The 20,452-nt window shown below is 46.4% G+C and overlaps 7 protein-coding genes across 7 annotated transcripts; 3 read left to right on the top strand and 4 right to left on the bottom strand.

Annotated features, from left to right (window-relative positions):
• The first annotated feature begins 449 nt into the window (after nt 1–449).
• On the top strand, nt 450–4,158 carry V1513DRAFT_409907 (PXA domain-containing protein). The gene is made up of 3 exons (XM_066895694.1): nt 450–1,025; nt 1,091–1,233; nt 1,288–4,158. The coding sequence occupies exons 1-3, from the start codon at nt 669–671 to the stop codon at nt 3,917–3,919; spliced, it is 3,132 nt and encodes a 1,043-aa protein (XP_066755545.1). The 5' UTR covers nt 450–668; the 3' UTR covers nt 3,920–4,158.
• V1513DRAFT_394948 (calponin homology domain-containing protein) lies at nt 4,055–6,792 on the bottom strand. The gene is made up of 5 exons (XM_066895350.1): nt 6,652–6,792; nt 6,493–6,548; nt 6,185–6,344; nt 6,000–6,127; nt 4,055–5,948 (listed from the first exon to the last, which is right to left on the bottom strand). The coding sequence occupies exons 1-5, from the start codon at nt 6,670–6,672 to the stop codon at nt 4,448–4,450; spliced, it is 1,866 nt and encodes a 621-aa protein (XP_066755544.1). The 5' UTR covers nt 6,673–6,792; the 3' UTR covers nt 4,055–4,447.
• Nucleotides 6,793–6,999: 207 nt separating this feature from the next.
• On the bottom strand, nt 7,000–9,080 carry V1513DRAFT_438081 (DHHC palmitoyltransferase-domain-containing protein). Its single transcript, XM_066897016.1, has 2 exons — nt 7,663–9,080; nt 7,000–7,607 (listed from the first exon to the last, which is right to left on the bottom strand). The coding sequence occupies exons 1-2, from the start codon at nt 8,721–8,723 to the stop codon at nt 7,190–7,192; spliced, it is 1,479 nt and encodes a 492-aa protein (XP_066755543.1). The 5' UTR covers nt 8,724–9,080; the 3' UTR covers nt 7,000–7,189.
• Nucleotides 9,081–11,675: 2,595 nt separating this feature from the next.
• Nucleotides 11,676–13,479, top strand: V1513DRAFT_438077 (uncharacterized protein). Its single transcript, XM_066897015.1, has 2 exons — nt 11,676–12,342; nt 12,399–13,479. Exons 1-2 carry the CDS (start codon nt 12,115–12,117, stop codon nt 13,311–13,313), a joined length of 1,143 nt encoding a protein of 380 aa, XP_066755542.1. The 5' UTR covers nt 11,676–12,114; the 3' UTR covers nt 13,314–13,479.
• Nucleotides 13,480–13,904: 425 nt separating this feature from the next.
• V1513DRAFT_423200 (ras family-domain-containing protein) lies at nt 13,905–14,950 on the bottom strand (the record flags this gene model as incomplete). The annotated part of the gene is made up of 3 exons (XM_066896021.1): nt 13,905–14,119; nt 14,187–14,576; nt 14,917–14,950. 3 exons carry the CDS (start codon nt 14,948–14,950, stop codon nt 13,905–13,907), a joined length of 639 nt encoding a protein of 212 aa, XP_066755541.1.
• Nucleotides 14,951–15,609: 659 nt separating this feature from the next.
• Nucleotides 15,610–17,659, top strand: V1513DRAFT_462380 (FACT complex subunit-domain-containing protein). Its single transcript, XM_066899931.1, has 3 exons — nt 15,610–15,685; nt 15,782–16,141; nt 16,213–17,659. The coding sequence occupies exons 1-3, from the start codon at nt 15,638–15,640 to the stop codon at nt 17,413–17,415; spliced, it is 1,611 nt and encodes a 536-aa protein (XP_066755540.1). The 5' UTR covers nt 15,610–15,637; the 3' UTR covers nt 17,416–17,659.
• A 172-nt stretch (nt 17,660–17,831) lies between these two features.
• V1513DRAFT_214257 (uncharacterized protein) lies at nt 17,832–20,449 on the bottom strand. The gene is made up of 3 exons (XM_066894370.1): nt 19,824–20,449; nt 18,643–19,761; nt 17,832–18,580 (listed from the first exon to the last, which is right to left on the bottom strand). The coding sequence occupies exons 1-3, from the start codon at nt 20,208–20,210 to the stop codon at nt 17,918–17,920; spliced, it is 2,169 nt and encodes a 722-aa protein (XP_066755539.1). The 5' UTR covers nt 20,211–20,449; the 3' UTR covers nt 17,832–17,917.
• Between the last annotated feature and the right edge of the window lie 3 nt (nt 20,450–20,452).

Genomic DNA, 20,452 nt, shown 5'->3' with positions numbered 1-20,452 from the left:
GCCCCGCCGCCCTTTGCCCAGACCCCCTCCCCCGCCCTCCCCCTCCACAACGCCTTTTCCCTAGAGTAGTCTATATCACACTGTTATCGGCCCTGCTATGGCTTAGTGCAGTTCTTATTTACAGCTGTTGAAGTTTTTGTCGACACGCCAAAATGCACTGAGATCGAATGCTCGACTAATAGTCAGGGTTTAGTTTGGTTACTCATCATGCAGCCAATCCATTGCCGACGCATGACAATGGACGGTACAAAAAGGAAAATAAATGACCGTCTTGCGAATTCTTAATACTCGCTCGGCCGATTCCTCGTTATTTATTAATATACTCGGTATTTGCTCCATTCTCCCATCAGACTCCCGCGTTTGCATTGTTCGGTTATAACCATATAGCAATGGCCACCCAAAAAAAAAACCCTAACAACCTCGGCGGGAATGCCGAACCCCAGGACGCCAGCCATGATTGAACTCGCTGCATCACGACCACTACAACGACCAAAAGAAAGAGTCGTGTACGCACATTCATCCTCCGTATTTTCATCTCTGCAACAGCACTACAGCCATTATCATAGCGGCTGCCTAAAAAAATCCCCTCTGGTACATCTGCATCCCGAAATCCTGACCGAATCACTACTCTTCATTTGGTCGAAGGGGTTTGACGTCGACGCGACACGATGAACGGCACTGACGTCCCAGAGACGGCCAAGGCACCGCCAGTGCTGACTGAAGGCCATGCCAGTCCCGTGTCAGACGAAAATTTACCCGACGGACAACCTCTAAATCTCCAGTACTATTACAAGCAGGTTGAAAATATTTTGGCAAACGCAACAACAACACAGCTTGTTCTCGGCACCTCCGTCGCCGTACCGCTACTCCTGTGTCTATTCGGCGTTCCCTTGTTCGCTATGTTGCTCGGTGTACTAATTGGCATATACATCGCGTTCATGGCGATAAATCCATGGAAAGACCTCGACCTTGAACCATTACCCTGGAAAAATGCCAGGAAATGGAAAGATGAGATGTCTACTGCTGTGAGTCTTTCGCGTATATAAATCGGCAACAACCCCTTTTTGTGTGCTGACGTCTGGTGGTGCAGGAGTTTAAACCGCTTATCCAAAGCTCTTACGAAGTTTCGGAGCCGGTCGACAAAGTCATTAAGCGAATGGTCGATATTATAGTGGAGCAATATGTCGAGTCGTGGTACAGTAATCTTTCGCCCGACGACATGACGTTTGTAAAGTACGACTTAATCTAAAAATGACTCGTACCCGTTAACAGCTAACATCCCTGCAGCGCCTGTCGACAGACATTGCTCGATACTGCAACCGCATTTGCTGGACAGCAAGCCTTGAAACGTCCAGCTGACCTCTTCCTCGTCCTCTTATTCTCAACATGCAACACCTTCGTCGTTTTCATCCGCGAGTTACGCATCGTTTCCGCAACATATTCTACCAGACCTGGCGGTATCCACGAATACATCGTCGCGAACCCAGAATCAGCCCTCGCCCAAATGGTCGACCCCGAGATTCAAAAAGCAAAGCTCCGCAACGCATCAAACAACCTCGTGCAGACATTCCTGCCCGTCCTCGACTTAAAACGATCGCCCGTCGCACTCCTTGCTCGTGAGATCATGGCAAATCAGATTCTCGCGGCTGCAGTGGAGTCCTTCTCGGATCCGGACACGGTTAATCGATGGATCATTTACTTTTTGCAAAAGGAGGAAAACATTAAGGCCCTCGCTGATGAAATGAACGCGCGGGACGGACGACCACCCTCGCCGGTTAAAGACCAACGGACGCCTTCGCCTGCTAAAGCAGCGGCGATTGACAGCGAATACGCAGACAGTATGCCTACCGAGCGCCAACCACCACCCAAGCCAGCTGCCGTTGCACGTCCGCCTTCCCCTGCTAAAGAGCCACTGATTAATAATGGATATGCGGATGGAATCCCGATCGACCAACCATCAAAAACTCCAGTGCCAGTCCAATCCTTTGCTTCCGACCCAGCCGCTGAAGCCGACATTGCGTCGTACGGTCTTGACGAGTCAGAGCTGGATTCGGAATATGACGACTATTTGTCGTCCTCGCCACCGTTGGCTTATGAACAAAAAACGCCAACATTGTCATCCTTCAACTTTGCACCCCCCCACAGGCCTCTACGCAAAAAAGTCGGCAGTTCATCGCCTGCTAACACTGGTACGCAATCCCAGCCGACAACACGTCGGCAGCCTGCTACGACGTTCGACGATATTCTCCAGCAGTCGTCGGATGTTAGTAACGCGAACTCATCCCCGACATCATCACAATCTTCCCCAACACAGCCTCAAGCACCAGCTAACTCGACGTATAGTCGCAAACCGGTGGAACTGCCAGCATCTACACTATACCAGACCAACATAATGGTGATCGACTCCTCCGCCGACAACAATCAGAGCACAAAAGTCCTAACGGCAAAACCACTTGGATTCTACACGCTCGTGATCGAACCAGCCGGTACAGCGCCGGGCTGGATGGCCATGCGCAATATTGCAGATTTTGAGCGTCTGCACGCCGTGTTGCAAAAACTGTCGGCATTAGCTGGCTTAACTACATTTCCCGACATTTTCCCTTTATGGCACGGCGTTACCCGCGCAGATTATTGTCTGACGCTGCAGTTATATTTGCAGTTAGTCGTCAACACTCGCGAATTAGCTGACTGCGAAGCGATGAAGAAATTCGTTGACAAAAAAGAGACAGCAACTACCACGGAGAAAAGATGGCAGAAGAATCCTCTGTTCAAGCACGCTGGCGAAGGTGTCCTCGACGCCATTTCAAAGGCAACAACAGCAACTTCGTCTGCCAAGGAGTCGAGAAAAGCGATTCTGGGCGTGTTAGCGGCCGCAAAGAAACAATCCGTCGAAACGATCAATCGCACGAAAGATAGCGCTTTTAGACAGCGGCAATCGTTTTTAAATACCGGGTCGGATTCGGCAGGATTGTCTGCTGGTATGCGGTACATCACCAATGGCGGCGTTGGCGCTATTACGAATGGGCCGGCCAATACTGATAGCACGCAGTCGTTGCCCGGGTATAATGCAGAGTTGAATTATAGCTCGAATAGCTTGGCCAGCACTGCGGATACAACCAGCTCGCAGTCGACTCTGCTACAGGGTGATTTACCACCACCACCATCGGAAATTTCAGACAACTACAATCCTAATCTACAACGACACAAGAGCTTTAACAATGCAGCGTCTACGTCTATGCCAGCCCTGGGAAGAACTTCATCAATGCGTGGAACTCGCAGCGAATCCGTTACCCCTTCAGAAGTCGACTACAATGACTACACACAATCACGCACGTCAGTTTCGATTGATCGTCGTGAGAGCATGGCGGATGAACCGCGACCACGGACAGGACTCGATCAGAATGCCAGGCGATCAGCCATAATCGCGTCTCACCAGCCTCTATCACAAGGAGAGACGAATTCACTAATAGACACCATCTTCCTCGCAATTTCTGAACTATATCTCCTTTCAAACGCGTGGACTGTCCGGCGATCACTGCTTACAGTCCTACGTGGGCTATTCCTCCGCAACGGTAGTTCATCAGTCGAAGGCATCCGTCTTGCAATCCAAAAAGACATCATTGACAAGTATTCTTCTGAAGACGAGATCGCCCGCAAGCTGAACGACCTCGCAAACGCCGTCTGGCCAACCGACACAAACACACCACAGCCAACAACACAATCCTCGCTCGAGCTCAAAAACGAAGCAAAGAAAATGTTCGTCTCGAGTGCGGTTCCGGACGCGATTAAAAGTGTCATGGGCGCCGGCGCGTCCGCCCAGGCGCTCGAGTTCGTCTTTAACGTCTTGCAGGACCGCAACATTGCCCGGGGATTGGTGTTGAATTTGTTGATGGACTGCATCACTACGGCATTAATGTAATATTCTACGTCCTGATATCTCATGAATTGTATAATCTTGTATATTGTTTTGGCTGGCTAGGAGAGCTGCATGTGCAGCACTTTATATATTTCGTCTGAGCATGTGATTCTTTTTTTTTCTTTGGCGTCCGGAGGAAATTTGTACTGTACTTTGATTTCTTTGTACTTCTAATGTAGATAGAGCGATTTGTATGCAAAAAAAAAAAATAAAAAAATAAAAACATACTAAACAAACTAAACAAACAAATTTTATCGCAACAAACACGCCAGCCAACTACTCACTTAGTGGCGGGCCGCAAAAGCATAGGTCTCCATGGCGCACTTATATAAATACAAGAGCAAAAAAAGAAAAAAAAAACCGAAGGGCAAAATCGACTGGTACACGGGATTCTACAATACAAAAATATTTAATTACGAAATAGCAGACAAACCACAAATTAACAATACAATGATTTAATTTCACCTCGTGTCACACTTGCTGTTATTTTTCATTTTTTTTTTAAAAAAACAAAATCTCTGTCCACCAAGCCTATAAAGCCCCGCTATACGACAAGCTCATCAAACTGCCGATAAACGTCAAAATCAACCGACTTCTAACCGTACAGATATCCTCGGGAACAAGCCAGATCAACGCGCCCAACTTTCTGGCAATAGAAATAGCAAGCTTGGCGTTCAAGTACTTGTCCTCGTCCGTAACACCATGAGTTACGAGGTCGTAGTCGACATAGCCTGGCTTAAGACCGTGCAAAACGTCAAGTAGGAAAATTCCAGACGCAATAGAAGGATCTTTGAGCGATCGGACGGTAGACGACTTGCCTCCTTTCTTGGCGGTATCCTGTGCCCATCGGAGAATATCCATATCAGAAATCTCACGGCCGCCCTTAGACAGGCTCTTCAAAGTGTCAACGATGTTGCGGCGCATAAGCTGCCACACGAGACCGAGAGTGAGGGTGCGGCTGCCGTCAGTGATATCAGCACCTTGAATACCGACCAAAGAGAATCGGTTCTGCTTGCCGATCTCGACTGCGTAGTTGGTATTCTCGACCGCTTTAAAGCGAGAGATTTCAGCTCCGGATGCAGGACGCTTGTTGACATGGCGAGGGTTGACCGATCCAGCGATGACCTTGTCGTACGCCTGAAGCAGAATAACACCGTCCTTGATATCTTCAAAGAAGCTAACAACTGGCGGGTCCACGTCAAGTGAGTTAAGCCAAAGGGTAAACACACGGGCCTCACGCTCACCCTCAGCGTCAAAATCCTCAATTTCTGGCTTCTCCTCTTCAGTGAAAGGCTCAAGCCCTGGGTGGGTGTTAAACAGGTGGGCAACAAACGCAAGATTGAGTTTGGGGTTTCCAGCCACGAGCGAAGTAGGAGTTAAGTACTTTCTGCAACCAATCTTGTCAGCGTTCTGAAGTACCTGCTCCGCACGTTGGTGAAGGTCCCGAGTTTGTAGAGGCGCAAGCGAGCAAAACTCTGGCTTGAGTTGATGCAAGAGGACAGTGTAGTTCTCGGCGTCGGAGACATCCTTGGAAAAGTTGTTTACCCGCCGCGACCAGTTGGCGGCTTTCAAATGATAATTAAACCACCGAAGAAGAATCTGCTCCGGAGGAAGACGAAGGAACTGCTCAAGCGTCTCATCATCCTCCAGAAGTCGGTACAATTCAGGGTGCAGCTTAATGTCGATCTTGCCAAGTAATCCGCGTCGAATAATCTGCCAAATCAACCCAAGAATAAGATGCTCACGACCGTCAATGATATCCTCAGCATGAACATTAACGACAACGCAGCCAATAGCCTTAGCCGAATTGATGACGATGTTCGCGTTCTCGGTCATCGTGAAGTTATTCAGGCGCTTGTTGCCCTTAGATTTATTGAGGACACGCTCATCTATGGTGTCAGGCACTGAGTCATTAATAAGCTTGGAGAGTACAAGACCATCTTTGCACTCATCGAAGATTTGGAAAGTGTCAGTTGGGAACGGAAGTCGGTCTCCAATATCCGCGTCGCCGAGAAGGACGGAGTTTATGTGTCTATTGACAGTCAGTCTCCAGTTATCAAGAGTATAAGCGACATTCTCAGACCTTGTGAACTCTGTTCTCTCTTCATCGTTGATAGTGTGCGTAACTCCCGCAGTCGAGCCCTGGACTACAATCTTGGACTTAACGACATCCAGATTCTTAGCAGCACCGGATCGTATCTTCGAAATAAGCTATACATTTATTAGCACCTTCATTCTCCTACCCTACACCATATGACATTTGCCTACCTCAACGTAATCATCCAATTCGACATGGCCACTAGCATCGACACCGACATCCTTCAATGTTTCTCTGATCTGATCGTAACTAGCATTCTCACCAGACTCTTGAACGGCTTTCACGATTGTCTGCTTGTCGACATATCCTTTGTCGTCAATATCAATTTTTCTGAAAATTCGTTAGATAATTCCATTCAGAATTGCAGAGAATCGGTTAGTCTCAGAGTCACACGATGAGGCTTGCATGTTCGCAAGTAACCGATGTTACGCATGAAGCCGAACAGACATCGCTGACTCAATTAAGAAATTAATCTTACTGAAAGTTGTTTATCAGCTGAAATATATCTTCCTGCTTCAGCTCGGGATATTTGCGCTAAACAAATGAAATCTCGTTAGCCACAGGCCAGGATCTCGGACCAAGCTTTGGGATCAAGCCACTTAGGGAAAATCGGGAACACTGTATTAAATCAACGTACCTGTAATTTAATAGCATTCATTTCGAATATCGATAATGATCTCTTTGGACCGAGAATTGGTTGTCGAATTGAGCGCTGGCTGAGGTTTGAATTATGAGTAGGCGCCTGATGACGGATGCCGCCGGCAATGACGAACTGCTCACCGCACACTCACAGATTGGCGATGGCCGCATTGAGGGAACACACGTAAGACAGGTCTCTCAGGGTTAGGGTCTTTCTGTACAAAAGCCGTCGTCATCGCGAGTCTTAGCCCGCATTCGTCTTAGAAAGATACGATCACTTCACAATATTTTATCATAGCCAACGTCCACGTCAACGCGGTCAGCTCTACGTCAAACAAATGGGAGGGTTAAGACAATTCGGATGCTACTGCAGCCGCGCGTACACCTTTGGCCATTTCCGTACTTTATGAATACATCATTTCTATAATACAATACTTCCCCGCGAGACACCATTCAAATGCATTATCCGAACCATCAGGTAAAACATCCAATAAAACAGACTGGTTCCAAAGGGTGCTGTACATCAATCCCAAATACTATGTGCGAAAACTCCTCATGACCATGAACCTCCCGCCATTTTCCCCATATACACTATCTGGGCCGTCCATATTGTTCCTTGAGCGCTCCAATTTCCCTCTAAGTGCTGCAATTGCTTTCGGACTGAACTGAAAAAAGAAGCCATCCGCGTTCGTGGTATTCCAAGGCAGTATCCATTCCCAAACGTGATTCCCCATTACGGACTTCCAATTCAGCCAGGGCCCACAGTCCCAGAGCCTCATGCCAAAATCAGTCTCTGTTATTCCTCGCAGTTCTGGGTGTTTCTTGTCGACCGCAATGCTCACGAGATTTAATCGGTAATGTCTGCTGAGATATTCAATTGTTGTTATATTTTGAAGTATGTAGAGTGTATGCATAGACACAAACGGGACCAGTAGAGATGTAAATACCACAGACCTAAATATCAAATTAGCACAAAGTCCGTTTGGTCCGCAATGATAGAAAGGCTCACAATGCATCAACTACAATGAACTGTGCCGTGACATGTCCTTGCTCATTGGCGTAGATGACAGTGTAGATCGTGAGAGTGACAAGCACAAACATCGTGAATGAAAAGCATGTTACGACGAATAAATAAAACAGCTTGTAGTTCTTGAATCCAATAATCGTTCCTACCCACGGGCAATAGTGATCCATCTTAATGACGCACCGGTCGAGTTCAGAGGAATGGTGAGCGCGATCTGGTTTCACTGACTGGCAACGGGCACACCACAGTGGATATCCATCTGATTCGCAAGTAAATGCTTCCGGGACATCGTTCTCATTGGCTGTTCCATACGCCTGCTTTTCTAGGTCTCGCTCCGGCGTGATTCCTGTTGTCCTTTCTTCACTTTGTCGAGAAGCGGCTGTAGCAAGCTGGGGCCCAGTTGGTCCAGAGACGGCATGTACTCCACTGTTTCCGTTCGACCCCATCTCTTTTGCAGCTAAGCTCCGTTCTGATATCTTTCCCCAACCCCTCGGCACAAGTCCTGGTCCAACAAAATTTATAGCTGTGCAATAAGCAATCAACGTAGTTGCAAAATATATGAACACTACCATGAACGCAATACCCTTGCGCTTCCTACTACCGCCATCACCGGAAATCATGGAGCGATATGCGAACAAGTAGCAATAGACATATGCCGCGTACCCTATTACGCCAGCTAAGACTACGGGAACTGTTTTTGTCATTCGATACCGCCGTCGTTTTCGAAGCCGCCATTGATCATCTGATAATTCGTCTCCTCGGCGTGGCAAGAGTTTTCTAATGCCCGTGCGTTTCTGTGTGTGCGGGTTTGACTGATCCACGTTGTCCGACGCCGATGTGTATTTTCTGCCAAGAGTAGCTTGGGTAGGTTCTGAACTCGACTGCGGAAAAAACTGATCCTGAGGCTGCCGGGAGATTTCTGACGAGAGACGGGCCAGTCTGAAGTCATTGCCGTAGTCAGCAGTCAACGAGTGCGTTGACGACTCTGCGAGCTGGTGAGAGCTACCAATTTGTTGAGATGTTGGCTGCACTGTATGTGAGGACATGCTGATATAAATGGTGACATATGGCACATCAATAATTAATAATTGTCACGAAACAGCTTCAAGTTGCTAGAGCGTAATCTGAGCGGACAGACCGCCAAAATGTTGCTTAGCAGTGATTGATTTTCAAATATATTTTCTGCACGATACGCTTGGGGGTGCCCTACTAGCAATGGTGCGGCAGAAAGTGTGCTGTCTCAGTCTCTCCGGTCAGCACCACAATCTTTGTGTTCACTGAAAGCTAATGCGTTATCCCGTTATAGTTGTTAACCAAAATGCCAAGTCCCCGCTAGACCGATAATGTCTTCAAAGCATCTATTTCTAATGGTTAGGAAAGCTTGGTGTTGCAAGACTCTTGCATGAGGCGATGTCAGTCATATTGAAGGGTGGCTCGAGGGAATGGGTTTGCTGGCCCATGCGGCTCTCGCATGGCCAACATCACTATTACTCTTGAGACTAAGCACCAAATTTCAATTCGATCGACTCAGTTGTACTTTCAAATGGGTTTCATGGCCGCAGACCAATCCAAACACTGACAAGTTCTACGTGGCTACATAATCACTTCTTTACTGCCTCGACTGCCTAGCAATATGCATTTAAAGCTCGGTGTAAAGGTGTTTTTGCAATCTTTCGCGCTTATTATACACCCTGTGGTATATCGGGAAAACATCAATTTCAGAGTTGGCCCGTTAATGTTTATTAGGTATATTTCAAGTGTAATATAGCCTTACACGCGGTGACCCTATAAGAATCCTGCTCCCAAGGTAAGTGAGCATCAACGAAGCTCCGCTTCCTGCGTATAACACGGCGCCGACTGGAAAGAGATTATCACCGCGTGGTTAACCGACTGATCTGCATTGTCTGTCCCGGTTTCGGCATAAGAATACTGAAGGAATTGGCAACGGCACTATGCATGGTACTTTCTTTTCACGAATGCGTGAGTTTGCATGCGTGGGTGCAACATACCGCTCCCATAGTCTGAGTCCATGGGATGACTTTCAACAGTGTTAATAGGTTCAGAGCCCCGATCTTGTGGACAGGGGAAGAGGCTGTTGAAGGCGGGAAACAGATCTCCAATGGCAAGGCCGATGTCTCAACTGCTGCCTTGTACCGACGATCCGGCCATTTTGCACTACTGTTGAGTTGATTAGAAACGGTGTAATTTCGATGCAATAGACTTGCTACTCATATACGTCCCAGTATTATTGATGGTACCGGTGTTTTGATCGATTGAATACCTGAAGAATGACCGTATCCGGGGTTCTGGACCACGTATGCTCGGTAAAGATATGGTCAAAAAGTGCTAGTTTGCCCGACCTGCTTCATTGCCTGAACGAACACAGGACGCTCATTGATCGAATATGTGTCCGTGTGCCCGGGAAATCCGAATTTTGGAGACTCCTTATGATATAACAGGATACCAGTGCGGCAGTGGCACCCGTCCATCCACAGCGTGATGTTTGAGATGCGGATACCATTCTGAGACTCTTAACTCCTCGATGATGGTAAAAACAGTGCCCCCGTCATAATAATATATGAGTCCGGCATCGGAAGTTCGTGTAAATCGTCTATCTTGCTCATTCAACCAGCTGTAATTAGAGCCGTGTTTTAGTGGGTAAAGGAAGTCATTGTAGTTCGGGCAGCAAGAAAACGTCGAGAATTGATTTGGAAGATAATTGGCAAGCAGAAATGTAAACACATAGCGTCATATCGTGTTTATGGACGACTCTTTGCCTACAATTACGTCGGTCGACTTGGCAAATAACACCATCGAGACCACGCCGGTTTAGATGCAAAGGCTATAGATTTATCCTCATTGTCCGAAGTTTTCGTCGAGATAGCCCTTACCCGATGTTCCAAAGCGACAGCGTGAGGCTGTAGTAACTGGCCAAAAACCGACCAACCAACCATGAAAACCCCTAACAAAAATGAATGCGCCTCCATTAGTTTTATTTACAAGCCGGTTTGTTACTACAAATATGACCTGTAATTGCCTGGCGGACAATCCCCGCATCTTAAATCGTACTCAGGGCTGTTCCTAGCTTTTGCGAATATTATCCGGCAAATAATTATTCGCATCATTTTTTCTTATATATTCGCGGAATATTCGCGGAATATTCGATGCCTATTACTGAATCAAGTTCCTACGACTGACCTGAACCCTAATTGCCACTTGATTGATTTCATACAGATATCTTCTCTAGAAACGACGTACAATTGTAAGCCTTACTGCCATTGAAAGTGGCGGTTAATATCCAGATAATATAATAAGATGGAGTACTTCTCGGCGCGTTAAAAGTGCATTGCTAGCAAGCGCTGAGAAAAAGAACCAAACTTAAGTACTTAACCTGAAAAACTAGAATTTTTAGTTGAGATGTGATTTAGTGCGAATATTATTCGCGGAAGCTGGTACTTGCGAATAACGAATACGAAAATTGTCCAATGCGAATATTCGTATTCGGGACAGCCCAGCACATTTCGATAACAAGTTCAGTGGGCAAGTCGATCCAAAGACAATTCATACATCAACGTGTTCAAGACGGGGCTCATTTTAGATAATCTCAAATAGGTATGTATTTATGGCATTACTACAGCAATGTAACGTAGTACGTGCAAATTTCCAGCATATGCAGTGAAACTGCATTCACAAAATCTAGCAAACCTAGATTAGTTTTTCGTTTCATAAACGAAAAATTACCGGTTTTCTTTTTAAACTGAAACGGCAAATCTTAGAAATCAATCCGTCTAAGGTTGATGAGGTGCAGCGGAGCTATGTTAAATATTGGTCGGTTCTTCCAACCAGAACCAACATGACGTTGATGATTGCCTAGGGTATGGGTTTATGGCGCGTCATTCGTGTTGTTTACGTATACCTCGATCTGGACTAGCCGTTTTGAGCGTTGCCGCATCAGTTGTTTCACCAGGGAACCTCCTCGCGGGCGGATCATCGGGAGGGCCACACCACGAAGAGTGCTAGTAACGCCTGGCGATTCTCCACGGTATACTCCAGCAATTTTTACAAATTCATGAGGAACGGAATCAAATAGCTTTTCGGAATAAGTGCGGCAAGTCACGAACGGAGAACCGAGGCTGGCTTCTTAGTTTTCTTGCGTAGATACGTGTTGGTGCGTTATATTTTCAGGAGGCAACACACCAACGACGAATAATGTCGGTTTCAATGACTACGCCAAATGAAATCGGTACTTTAATTGCAGTACTTATAAAGGCTGTAGGTTAAAATATTTTTTTCTGGAAGTGGACTATTCGACACTAACACGAACAGAAAAACTTACCAAATCGCCGTACACTCGGCAAACAGGATCCTTACTGCACTATACGAATTGGCCAAAATGCTCAATCTACAAAAATCGATAAGCGCGGCGGGCAAAGGCCGATGTGGAATCACGAGTTGCGGTTTCCCGTACTGGAATCCGACGATCACCTGAAGCTCACCGTTCTCGACGACAACGACTCCCGGCCTGAGTTGATCGGAGATAGCATAATTGATGTGAAATCGATTTTGCAGAATGCAGGTAAAAGTATATCAGACAAATGGCATGAAATTCAGTATCGCCAGAAGTACGCCGGGGAAGTGTACATTGAACTGACGTTCTACCCCAATGTAAGTCCTCTGTTCATATAATTCATATCAATTTAGCACTAATCCTTTTTGAAAAGAAGGAACATGTGAAGAGTGTGCTGGCGAAAGCCCACAAACAAGAAAAACGAATGTCGTTCACTTCTCCTCCTCCTCCTCCTCCTCCTCCTCCTCCGAAAAGACGTCCTTTGCCTGCAAGCCCGGCACCTATAAGCTCTTCTCCCCTGTCATCACCGCATTCGTCGCCCCAGTCAGGCGCATCTACTCCACCACCATCTGACTACTATGCGGCACACCATCGACATTCATCATCTCAACAGAGCTTACGTGGTCCGTCGCAATTATCGCCTACAAGCACGAACTCAAGGGCTGGAATTGCGCTCTCGTCTCCGTTGTCGCCGCACACGGCTGGCCACGTCGAAGAAAACTACGTCTCCAGAACTCCTTCGCGACACGAAATTATATATAGGTATGACCCTACAGTCCTCCAAGATATTCCTGCTCAGTATCACAGTATTCATACTTTGCCTTCTGATGGCTACAATGATACCCCAACTTCACCGATCCGAGGACAAACTTCTGGACGGAGACCGCTTCCTGTGCCTCCGACGATTGTGCCCCATACTGATATTGTAAATCAGTATCACTACAGCAATCCAGGTTGGACAGAAGATTCCAGATACTCATACTCGGCATACAGCAACGGAACTGGGCAGGAAGAACAATACGATGGTAACTATTACCGACAGTCACCACATTGCGATGGCTACTCGAAAGACAATTATCGAGGGCCGCAGCTTATGACGAAGGCAAGAAGTTATCATGCACCATCACCACTTCATTCAGACATTCCACTACCCGAACACCAAGTACAAGATGCCAACGACGAAGGATATGACCCCATGACAGTGGCTGTCGACGGACTTGCGAGGCGGTTGGAAGGCCTTGGTCGAGCAGATGGTCTGGGTAGACGCAGTACATTCCAGTCGGAATAGGTTCATTAGAAAAAGCCATTTGCATATGAATAAGATGGTACTTCGATCTAATTTGTGGGACATAATAATGTGGAGACATTTTATTTAATATAGAATTGTGTATAGATCAGAATAGGAATTTTTGTGAATAATAATTGGATAGTTATGAAATAAATTGGAAGTACACCTCTAATAAGGCGGGCCATGGACGCAAGATGAAAAGCAAAAAGCATGAACAAGGAACGGCAAAAACTTACATAGCCAGCACGCACGTACACACAAAACACAAAAACACAAACCAAAGACAAACGAACATGTTGACGAAACTTTGATTCCCCAAACAATTCACGAGAAATATGTAATTAAACCTTTGTCATCAAAGTCGTCACTGATCATTTACACTTTAACTCATATCAAACAAGCCACAAAAAAATAGACAAGCACACAATCCTCACCTGAACCATATCTGCCATTGCCAGTGTCTCTCCATAGATGCAAATGAACTGTACGACTTTTGCTTTAGTTTTCATTGCCTTAATGTATTATGGCATTTACTATACTCTTTTATTCAAACCTACTTAAACATTCGTACATCACCCACACTCTTCACATCTAGCAGCACTTCGAAGAATCCTTTTTAATTTCATCTGGAGAACTCGTGAAGGTAATGGTTGTACCCTCACCTGGTCTTGGGCCGCTCTCGTTGCCCTGGTCTAATTGCTTTGCAGAAACAATGCGGTAAATCTCAGTCAAAATATTCTGGAATGCCAGCTCGACATTGGACGCGTCAAGGGCAGAGGTCTCAATAAATGAAAGGTTGTTCTCAGCTACACGTTAACAACGTTAGAATCCATGCAGTCTTCAATAGAATTCACAAGGAGAAAACCGACTTACCAGCAAACTTCTTAGCTTCCTCAGTCGGGACAGCCCTTAGGTGTCGCAAATCACTCTTGTTTCCGACTAGCATAATAACAATATTACTGTCAGCATGATCTCGCAATTCCTTCAGCCATCGATTGACATTCTCGTATGTGCCGTTCTTCGAGATATCGTATACGAGTAGCGCACCGACGGCCCCACGATAGTACGCGCTGGTGATCGCTCGGTAGCGCTCCTGACCAGCGGTATCCCAAATCTGGGCCTTAATAGTCTTGCCGTCGACCGAGATGGATCGAGTGGCGAATTCGACACCAATAGTACTCTTGGACTCAAGGTTGAATTCATCACGAGTGAAACGGCTCAAAAGATTGGACTTTCCGACACCGGAGTCACCGATAAGGACAACTATAGGCATTAGACAACGAACAATTACATTACAACCCACAGTAATGGCAGTGCGTGCCTGTCAACGGTCCATATTATTTAACTAGAATCGCAAAGAACGACCCTGTCACACCGAGATCATTGCCATCGACCAAATTCGAGCTGAATCAGTGGATCCCATCCACGAATAGCCTACATTTGGAGAATACTCGACATGCTGGCTATTTCTTTACTGATTCGTTGTTGATAGCAAACGCTGTACGTTGATTTATATATACCCACCATTCATTTCAGGCGGACAGCGCGACCCCCTTGCGGCCAACGCACTACCAATGTAGGTTGCAAATTTCGTCAAACTCACCTTTGAATAAATAGTCGTATTCGTCTTGAGCCATTGCTATAATCTACTGAATATATATGCGAGGCGGTATGGATGCAAGGATAATAGAGTAGGATGAGGCACTGAAGATAATGATCGAGTGGGAAGGGGCTACGAGTGGAAGAGGTCAAGATATACGAACTACAGGTTTACAAGTGAATCGCGGATGTACTTGTGGCATAATCGTTTCTATTTACAGCATTAAGTGAGATGTAAATGCCACAGATAGGGCTGATATACACCGTTGGGACTACACCTGGCTTAAGAGCTAAGGCGGCCGCGGACGCGTCTTAATAAGGACTGCGCAGCACCTACAAGATCAGCCTCGACGCTTTATCTAATGGGTGTGGAACGCGACAAAAGCCACGTAGCTTCTCAGTGGTAGTAAATACTTCGTACATTTACTATTCCGAACAGACGCGTAATGATTTGCTGCCTGCATTGGCGCTGAACAACGTGGTCGAGATACCTCGAACGCGAGGTCCCTAGAGCTTTCGGCTCGTATCCGCCGCTGGCCACTCCAGACTCCGGCGTTGAAGTTGTAAACGCGTAAACTCTATGCGTATAGAGCATATCTCTAACGCTAGATGGCAAATAAGCCATTGTTGCGACAGCACACTGCTCCAGAAGGTCTTAATGCACTGAAGAATCAAGAATCCATCTGCACTATTCACATCATCTGCTAAACATCGATCCAAATAAAATGGCGGACAGGACTTTTAAGTCGAAGCTCAGAAATGAGACGAAGATTGTAAGTATTCAGTTTTATTTAATTACTTTTAGAGAATGGATCGAGCGTGATCACTGAAGGATACACGTTATTAACTCAGCGCGACCAATTTGATAGGTTAATGAAGGCACCGAACTCAAGCGTCGCGAGCATCAAAAGGAACTTCATCGAAAAAGACAAGATGAGGGCCTTGCCAGGTTTGCGGGTGAGTTGAAAGCAGAAGACGATCAGAAACGCGCTGTGTTTCGACGATTCGAAGCATACAAGCGCGAGTCGCAGTTTCCTGTTGGAGTGAAAGATCTCAAGATTGCAGTCGACCCCAAGAATCAGGTCATCGTCGTTCCCATATGTGGTCGGCCAGTTCCACTTCATATCTCGACGCTTAAGAATGCCAGTAAAAATGATGAGGGCGAATATGTTTACATTCGATTGAATCTGTTGACTCCTGGTCAGGGTGTGGGAAAGAAGGACGATTTGGTACGTGTTTGAGAGCTTGGGTGGCAAAATCATAGGACATTGGTGAAATTGTTTTCTAACCCGCGTGATAGCCATTCGAGGATGCGAGCGCTCATTTTGTTCACAGTTTGACATACAGAAGTCGCGATACGGAGCGTATTACAGACATTTTCCGTAGTATTCAGGAAATGAAGAAGAATGCGGTTAAGAAGGAGCTAGAACAAAAGGAATTGGAGGACGTTGTGGAACAGAACAATTTGATAGAGGTCAAAAATCGGCGTGCAATCAGATTAGACAATATTTTTGTGCGGCCTGCGCCTGATGGAAAGCGTGTCGCTGGAGCACTTGAGATTCATCAGAACGGTTTGCGCTACCAGTCATCTATCCGATCCGAGCACAAGATCGATTTGGTCTTCAGTAATATCAAGCATCTCTTTTTCCAGCCTTGTGATCATGAGTTGATCGTCCTTATTCACGTGCATCTCAAAAATCCAATAATGATCGGCAAGCGGAAAACCAAGGACGTGCAGTTTTACCGTGAAGCTTCAGATATACAGTTTGACGAGACTGGAAATAGGAAGCGAAAGTACAGATATGGTGATGAGGATGAACTGGAGGCTGAACAAGAAGAGCGCAAGCGGAGAAACGCTTTGAATAAGGAATTCCGCAACTTCAGTGAAAAGATTTCAGATGCGTCGAACGATAGCTTTGATGTAGATATTCCCTTCCGAGAACTTGGCTTCAATGGCGTCCCATTTCGCGCGAACGTTCTTTGCCAGCCGACTACGGACTGCCTCGTACAGCTCATTGATCCGCCATTCTTAGTGATCACGCTCGCAGAAATTGAGATTGCACATTTGGAGCGTGTTCAGTTCGGTCTCAAGAACTTCGATCTGGTCTTCGTGTTTAAGGACTTCAGTCGGTCTGTTGCACACATTAATTCTATTCCTATGGATCAGTTAGATAACGTCAAGGACTGGCTAGACGAAGTTGAGATTCCGTACTCCGAGGGACCCTTGAACTTGAACTGGGCTACGATCATGAAAACAGTTACCTCGGATCCACACTCGTTTTTCGAAGAGGGCGGCTGGAGTTTCTTGGATAACGAGTCGGAGTCCGAGCGAAGTGACGAGTCGGAGCAGGAGTCCGAGTTTGAGGCCTCCGACTTGAATCCGACGGACGAATCTGAAGTTGAATCTGAATTTGACGATGAGGACGGATCTGCCTCTGGCGGTTCTGATGAGGGTGACGAGGATGACGAGGATATGTCAGACCAAATGCAGGAATATGAGTAGTTTGTAATCATTTGGCGACTTCTAATAGCTGGGATGAATCGCTAATATGTATATGTTATTGGATATTATTTGGTATCATGTCCCATGTAACGCTGTGTTGCGACTTCGTACGCTCTTGTACGAACGGCTTTGGTGATGATTCAGGTGCAGTATTTATATCAAAGCATCAAGCGATCTGATGCTAATATGTAATACATTACTCGCTAACCTACACTTGAACACTAAATGCATGCAATTTACAAATGCTTCTCTCTCCACTATCCTATCCATCCCATCTCCCTGAATGCATTTGATGTCGAGAACACATAGCCAATCAACTTGCGTAAACATATGATGGATGCCAGCAGTAGCGCCACCTTCTCGGTAGAAAGAAACATGATATAAAATCACTGTACCGCTTTTAATATCCGCAGCTCCCAATATTGCCTGAAATGCATATCAAAAATAAGACCTATATAACACAACGAGGAAATACAGTAATGCCTCGAGATGCATGAAATCCCTACAGTCTCTCGTAGAACAGCAAGTACGCCGTCCGCTCATCCAAGTCACCCGATCCACCCATAACTATTCTCCGTCGCATGGCCGACTCATCTTCGTACACAGTCTCGACATCCTCGGGCTGGATCTCCTTGATACTCACATCGTCAAGATTAATCCACGTGTCACTGTGCTTATAATGCAGGTCGACCGTGTAATGTCCACCTTCGGTTGACTTGCCGTGATGGTAGACTACACCGAAGAGCTTGTAATTAGGGGTTACTCCTTGCTGCTGCGGTGAAATGCACTCAGGAGGGATTTGAAGATCGCGCTTGTATCCAATCGTCTTGCTAATTTTCTGTATACAGGGGAACCCCGATCCTTCTTCCACAGCAAAGTGGAATCGTTTGAGATGCAGGATAAGAACCTTTGGAAGTTTCTCGAAGAATGTCTGCTTAGTGGCCTCAACAGTATCACCTTTGTCACTCTTGTAATGGCTGATTACCTCTGTCTGTGATATTTTAGCCAATGCGTCTTCAATAGTATAGATTTGGGGATCGGAAATGTCGAGCTGTACGTGCTGGTAAGGGTCGAGAGTCACTGAAGGTTTCTGGTGCGCGGCATAGATCACTGAGCGGAACTGGCCACCAAAGATTTTGGTAATTGGTGATAATGCCACAGATGTCTGCCAATGTCAGCCACAATGCTTAGATACCAAAGCTCAACAGTATATAATCAGAAACTTACCGTTCGAGTGACTACCACTTTCTGCTTTTTACCGACCTCCAACCATCCGTCACCTGAAAGATGGTCGTCCTCAATCTTTAAATCTGCAATAGCGCTCTCCACATGACTTCTTCCATAGACGCCGTTAGTACTATTAACTTGAGTCTTTTGCAATTGTCGCGCCGCCGTAAGGAACTCCTCATGCAGTCCGTCGAGTAAGAACCCAAGAAACTCCTCAGCATCCTCCTGATGCCCTCTTCGCGTATTAGCGAATAAAGTATTGGCCCGCAACGCATCGTACACAAATTCCGGAATGAATGGTTCTCCAAACGGCGACGCCTTCGCGGCATTATTTCCAAATCGCGAGACGACCTTGGGATCAAATTCATGGATGAAAAGAATCAAAGAGTCCAATATTGGTGTCTCAGAATTGAATCTGTGTGTAAGCTTCTTGCCCAACGTATCGACGAATGAATAGAAAGGCACACAATATAACAGGATCTGAAGAATGGAGTTCATGAAGCACATATTTCCTGTGTTCACGAGTCCTCGTGGTATGAGAACCGGTGGTTTTTCGTCGAAGTCTTCTTCTAATGACGCAGTTACTGGAGGCTCTAATTCTGTAGCGTCAGATGTTTGCGTTGTAGCTGATAATGAGGATGCGGATGATGGTGATGCAGGTTCAGTCAATATGCTATAGGCTGATGCTGTATGCGCATGTGAATGGCGTATGGCTGGAGCGGTGCGGGTGCCCGAGTGCGAGGGGACAGAAGCAAGTAGTTTCACGGGCTTTACAATGTCAGCCCATGACTTGGCTGACTGTGCACGCAAATGAACTCCTGGCTCGGCAGACGTCTTCATAGGAGTAGACGGAAACGATCTGGCTCCGTTTGGTCGTTCATGTGGCGCGGCTGACCTTGTACCATAAACCTCCCGTGACCCATGTGCATTTTGTTCCCGTGGCTTTCGTATATGACTCTCAAATTTAATTCCAAGTGTTTCTCGTAATTCAATCAATTCTGGAATCGTCTTCCCATATAATATTCCTAACTGCTGAAGTCGAGCTCGTGAATGGGTGCGGTTTCGCCGTCGACCTTGGCGAGGGGGGAAAGGCTCGCTTGGATCTGAAAACCACGGCCACTATCTCATAGTTAGCATCACATCTCTAATATATATCAATTCACAGGAGAATAGAAACATACAGTAGGTTGAGGCAGTGGATAGAGCGACTTGCTGCTGTAATCCGTTCTTGGAGTGCTTATGTTCACCGATTCAGAAACATTACTCTCTGTAGATAGAATCGTCGTATTGGCAGAGACATTACCTCCAGCTGACGACCACGAATGTCCAACCGTCGAGGAAGCAGGAGAAGAAGGTGTGGGTGTTATCGGACCGCTGTATGAAGCGCTACTCGAACCGTCGGGCCGTCGACTGGAATGCCGTGATGATGGCGATGACGACCACGCCGGAACTGACGTACTCGCACTACTTACCGGCGATGATGGTGCTATAGAATTTGACACCTTTTGTGTGCTTGCTTGTGGAATCGAATGCTGGCAGAGCGGAGAATTATCTGGTTGATACGACATGTAATTCTGGATGCTTGTAAATGGCGCCTGCCGAGATGAAGTAGGTTCGCCAATTCGCCCGTGCTGCTGATCGTAGGGATTCCTCGTACGGCGAAAAAAATTGCGATGCAAGATTGGACGGGTATAATTCACATAACCAGTACTGGAATGTGGTTGTCGGAGCGCTGAGTTGCAGATGATGTTTTGCGTGGAGATGTCCTTGGGTTGTAATTTTTTCTTCGCCTTGTATTTCTTCCGCGAGG

The sequence above is a fragment of the Lipomyces chichibuensis genome (assembly GCF_038497645.1).
Source record: "Lipomyces chichibuensis strain CBS 12929 unplaced genomic scaffold V1513scaffold_4, whole genome shotgun sequence".
NCBI lineage: Eukaryota > Fungi > Ascomycota > Lipomycetes > Lipomycetales > Lipomycetaceae > Lipomyces > Lipomyces chichibuensis.
Note: the sequence above shows the minus strand (reverse complement) of the source record. Positions and strands in the feature narration are given on the sequence as shown.

Coding starts and splice junctions, on each gene's coding strand:
- V1513DRAFT_214257 (XM_066894370.1), bottom strand. CDS start 20,210: ATGTCGTATCAACCAGATAATTCTCCGCTCTGCCAGCATTCGATTCCA. Junction 19,762..19,823: donor ATCCACTGCCTCAACCTACT/GTATGTTTCTAT, acceptor ACTATGAGATAG/TGGCCGTGGTTTTCAGATCC. Junction 18,581..18,642: donor AAGTGGTAGTCACTCGAACG/GTAAGTTTCTGA, acceptor TGACATTGGCAG/ACATCTGTGGCATTATCACC.
- V1513DRAFT_438081 (XM_066897016.1), bottom strand. CDS start 8,723: ATGTCCTCACATACAGTGCAGCCAACATCTCAACAAATTGGTAGCTCT. Junction 7,608..7,662: donor TTCATTGTAGTTGATGCATT/GTGAGCCTTTCT, acceptor TTTGATATTTAG/GTCTGTGGTATTTACATCTC.
- V1513DRAFT_438077 (XM_066897015.1), top strand. CDS start 12,115: ATGTGGAATCACGAGTTGCGGTTTCCCGTACTGGAATCCGACGATCAC. Junction 12,343..12,398: donor AACTGACGTTCTACCCCAAT/GTAAGTCCTCTG, acceptor CTTTTTGAAAAG/AAGGAACATGTGAAGAGTGT.
- V1513DRAFT_394948 (XM_066895350.1), bottom strand. CDS start 6,672: ATGAATGCTATTAAATTACAG. Junction 6,549..6,651: donor TGAATGCTATTAAATTACAG/GTACGTTGATTT, acceptor TCATTTGTTTAG/CGCAAATATCCCGAGCTGAA. Junction 6,128..6,184: donor AATTGGATGATTACGTTGAG/GTAGGCAAATGT, acceptor ATAAATGTATAG/CTTATTTCGAAGATACGATC.
- V1513DRAFT_409907 (XM_066895694.1), top strand. CDS start 669: ATGAACGGCACTGACGTCCCAGAGACGGCCAAGGCACCGCCAGTGCTG. Junction 1,026..1,090: donor AAGATGAGATGTCTACTGCT/GTGAGTCTTTCG, acceptor CTGGTGGTGCAG/GAGTTTAAACCGCTTATCCA. Junction 1,234..1,287: donor GACGACATGACGTTTGTAAA/GTACGACTTAAT, acceptor ACATCCCTGCAG/CGCCTGTCGACAGACATTGC.
- V1513DRAFT_462380 (XM_066899931.1), top strand. CDS start 15,638: ATGGCGGACAGGACTTTTAAGTCGAAGCTCAGAAATGAGACGAAGATT. Junction 15,686..15,781: donor TCAGAAATGAGACGAAGATT/GTAAGTATTCAG, acceptor CCAATTTGATAG/GTTAATGAAGGCACCGAACT. Junction 16,142..16,212: donor TGGGAAAGAAGGACGATTTG/GTACGTGTTTGA, acceptor CCCGCGTGATAG/CCATTCGAGGATGCGAGCGC.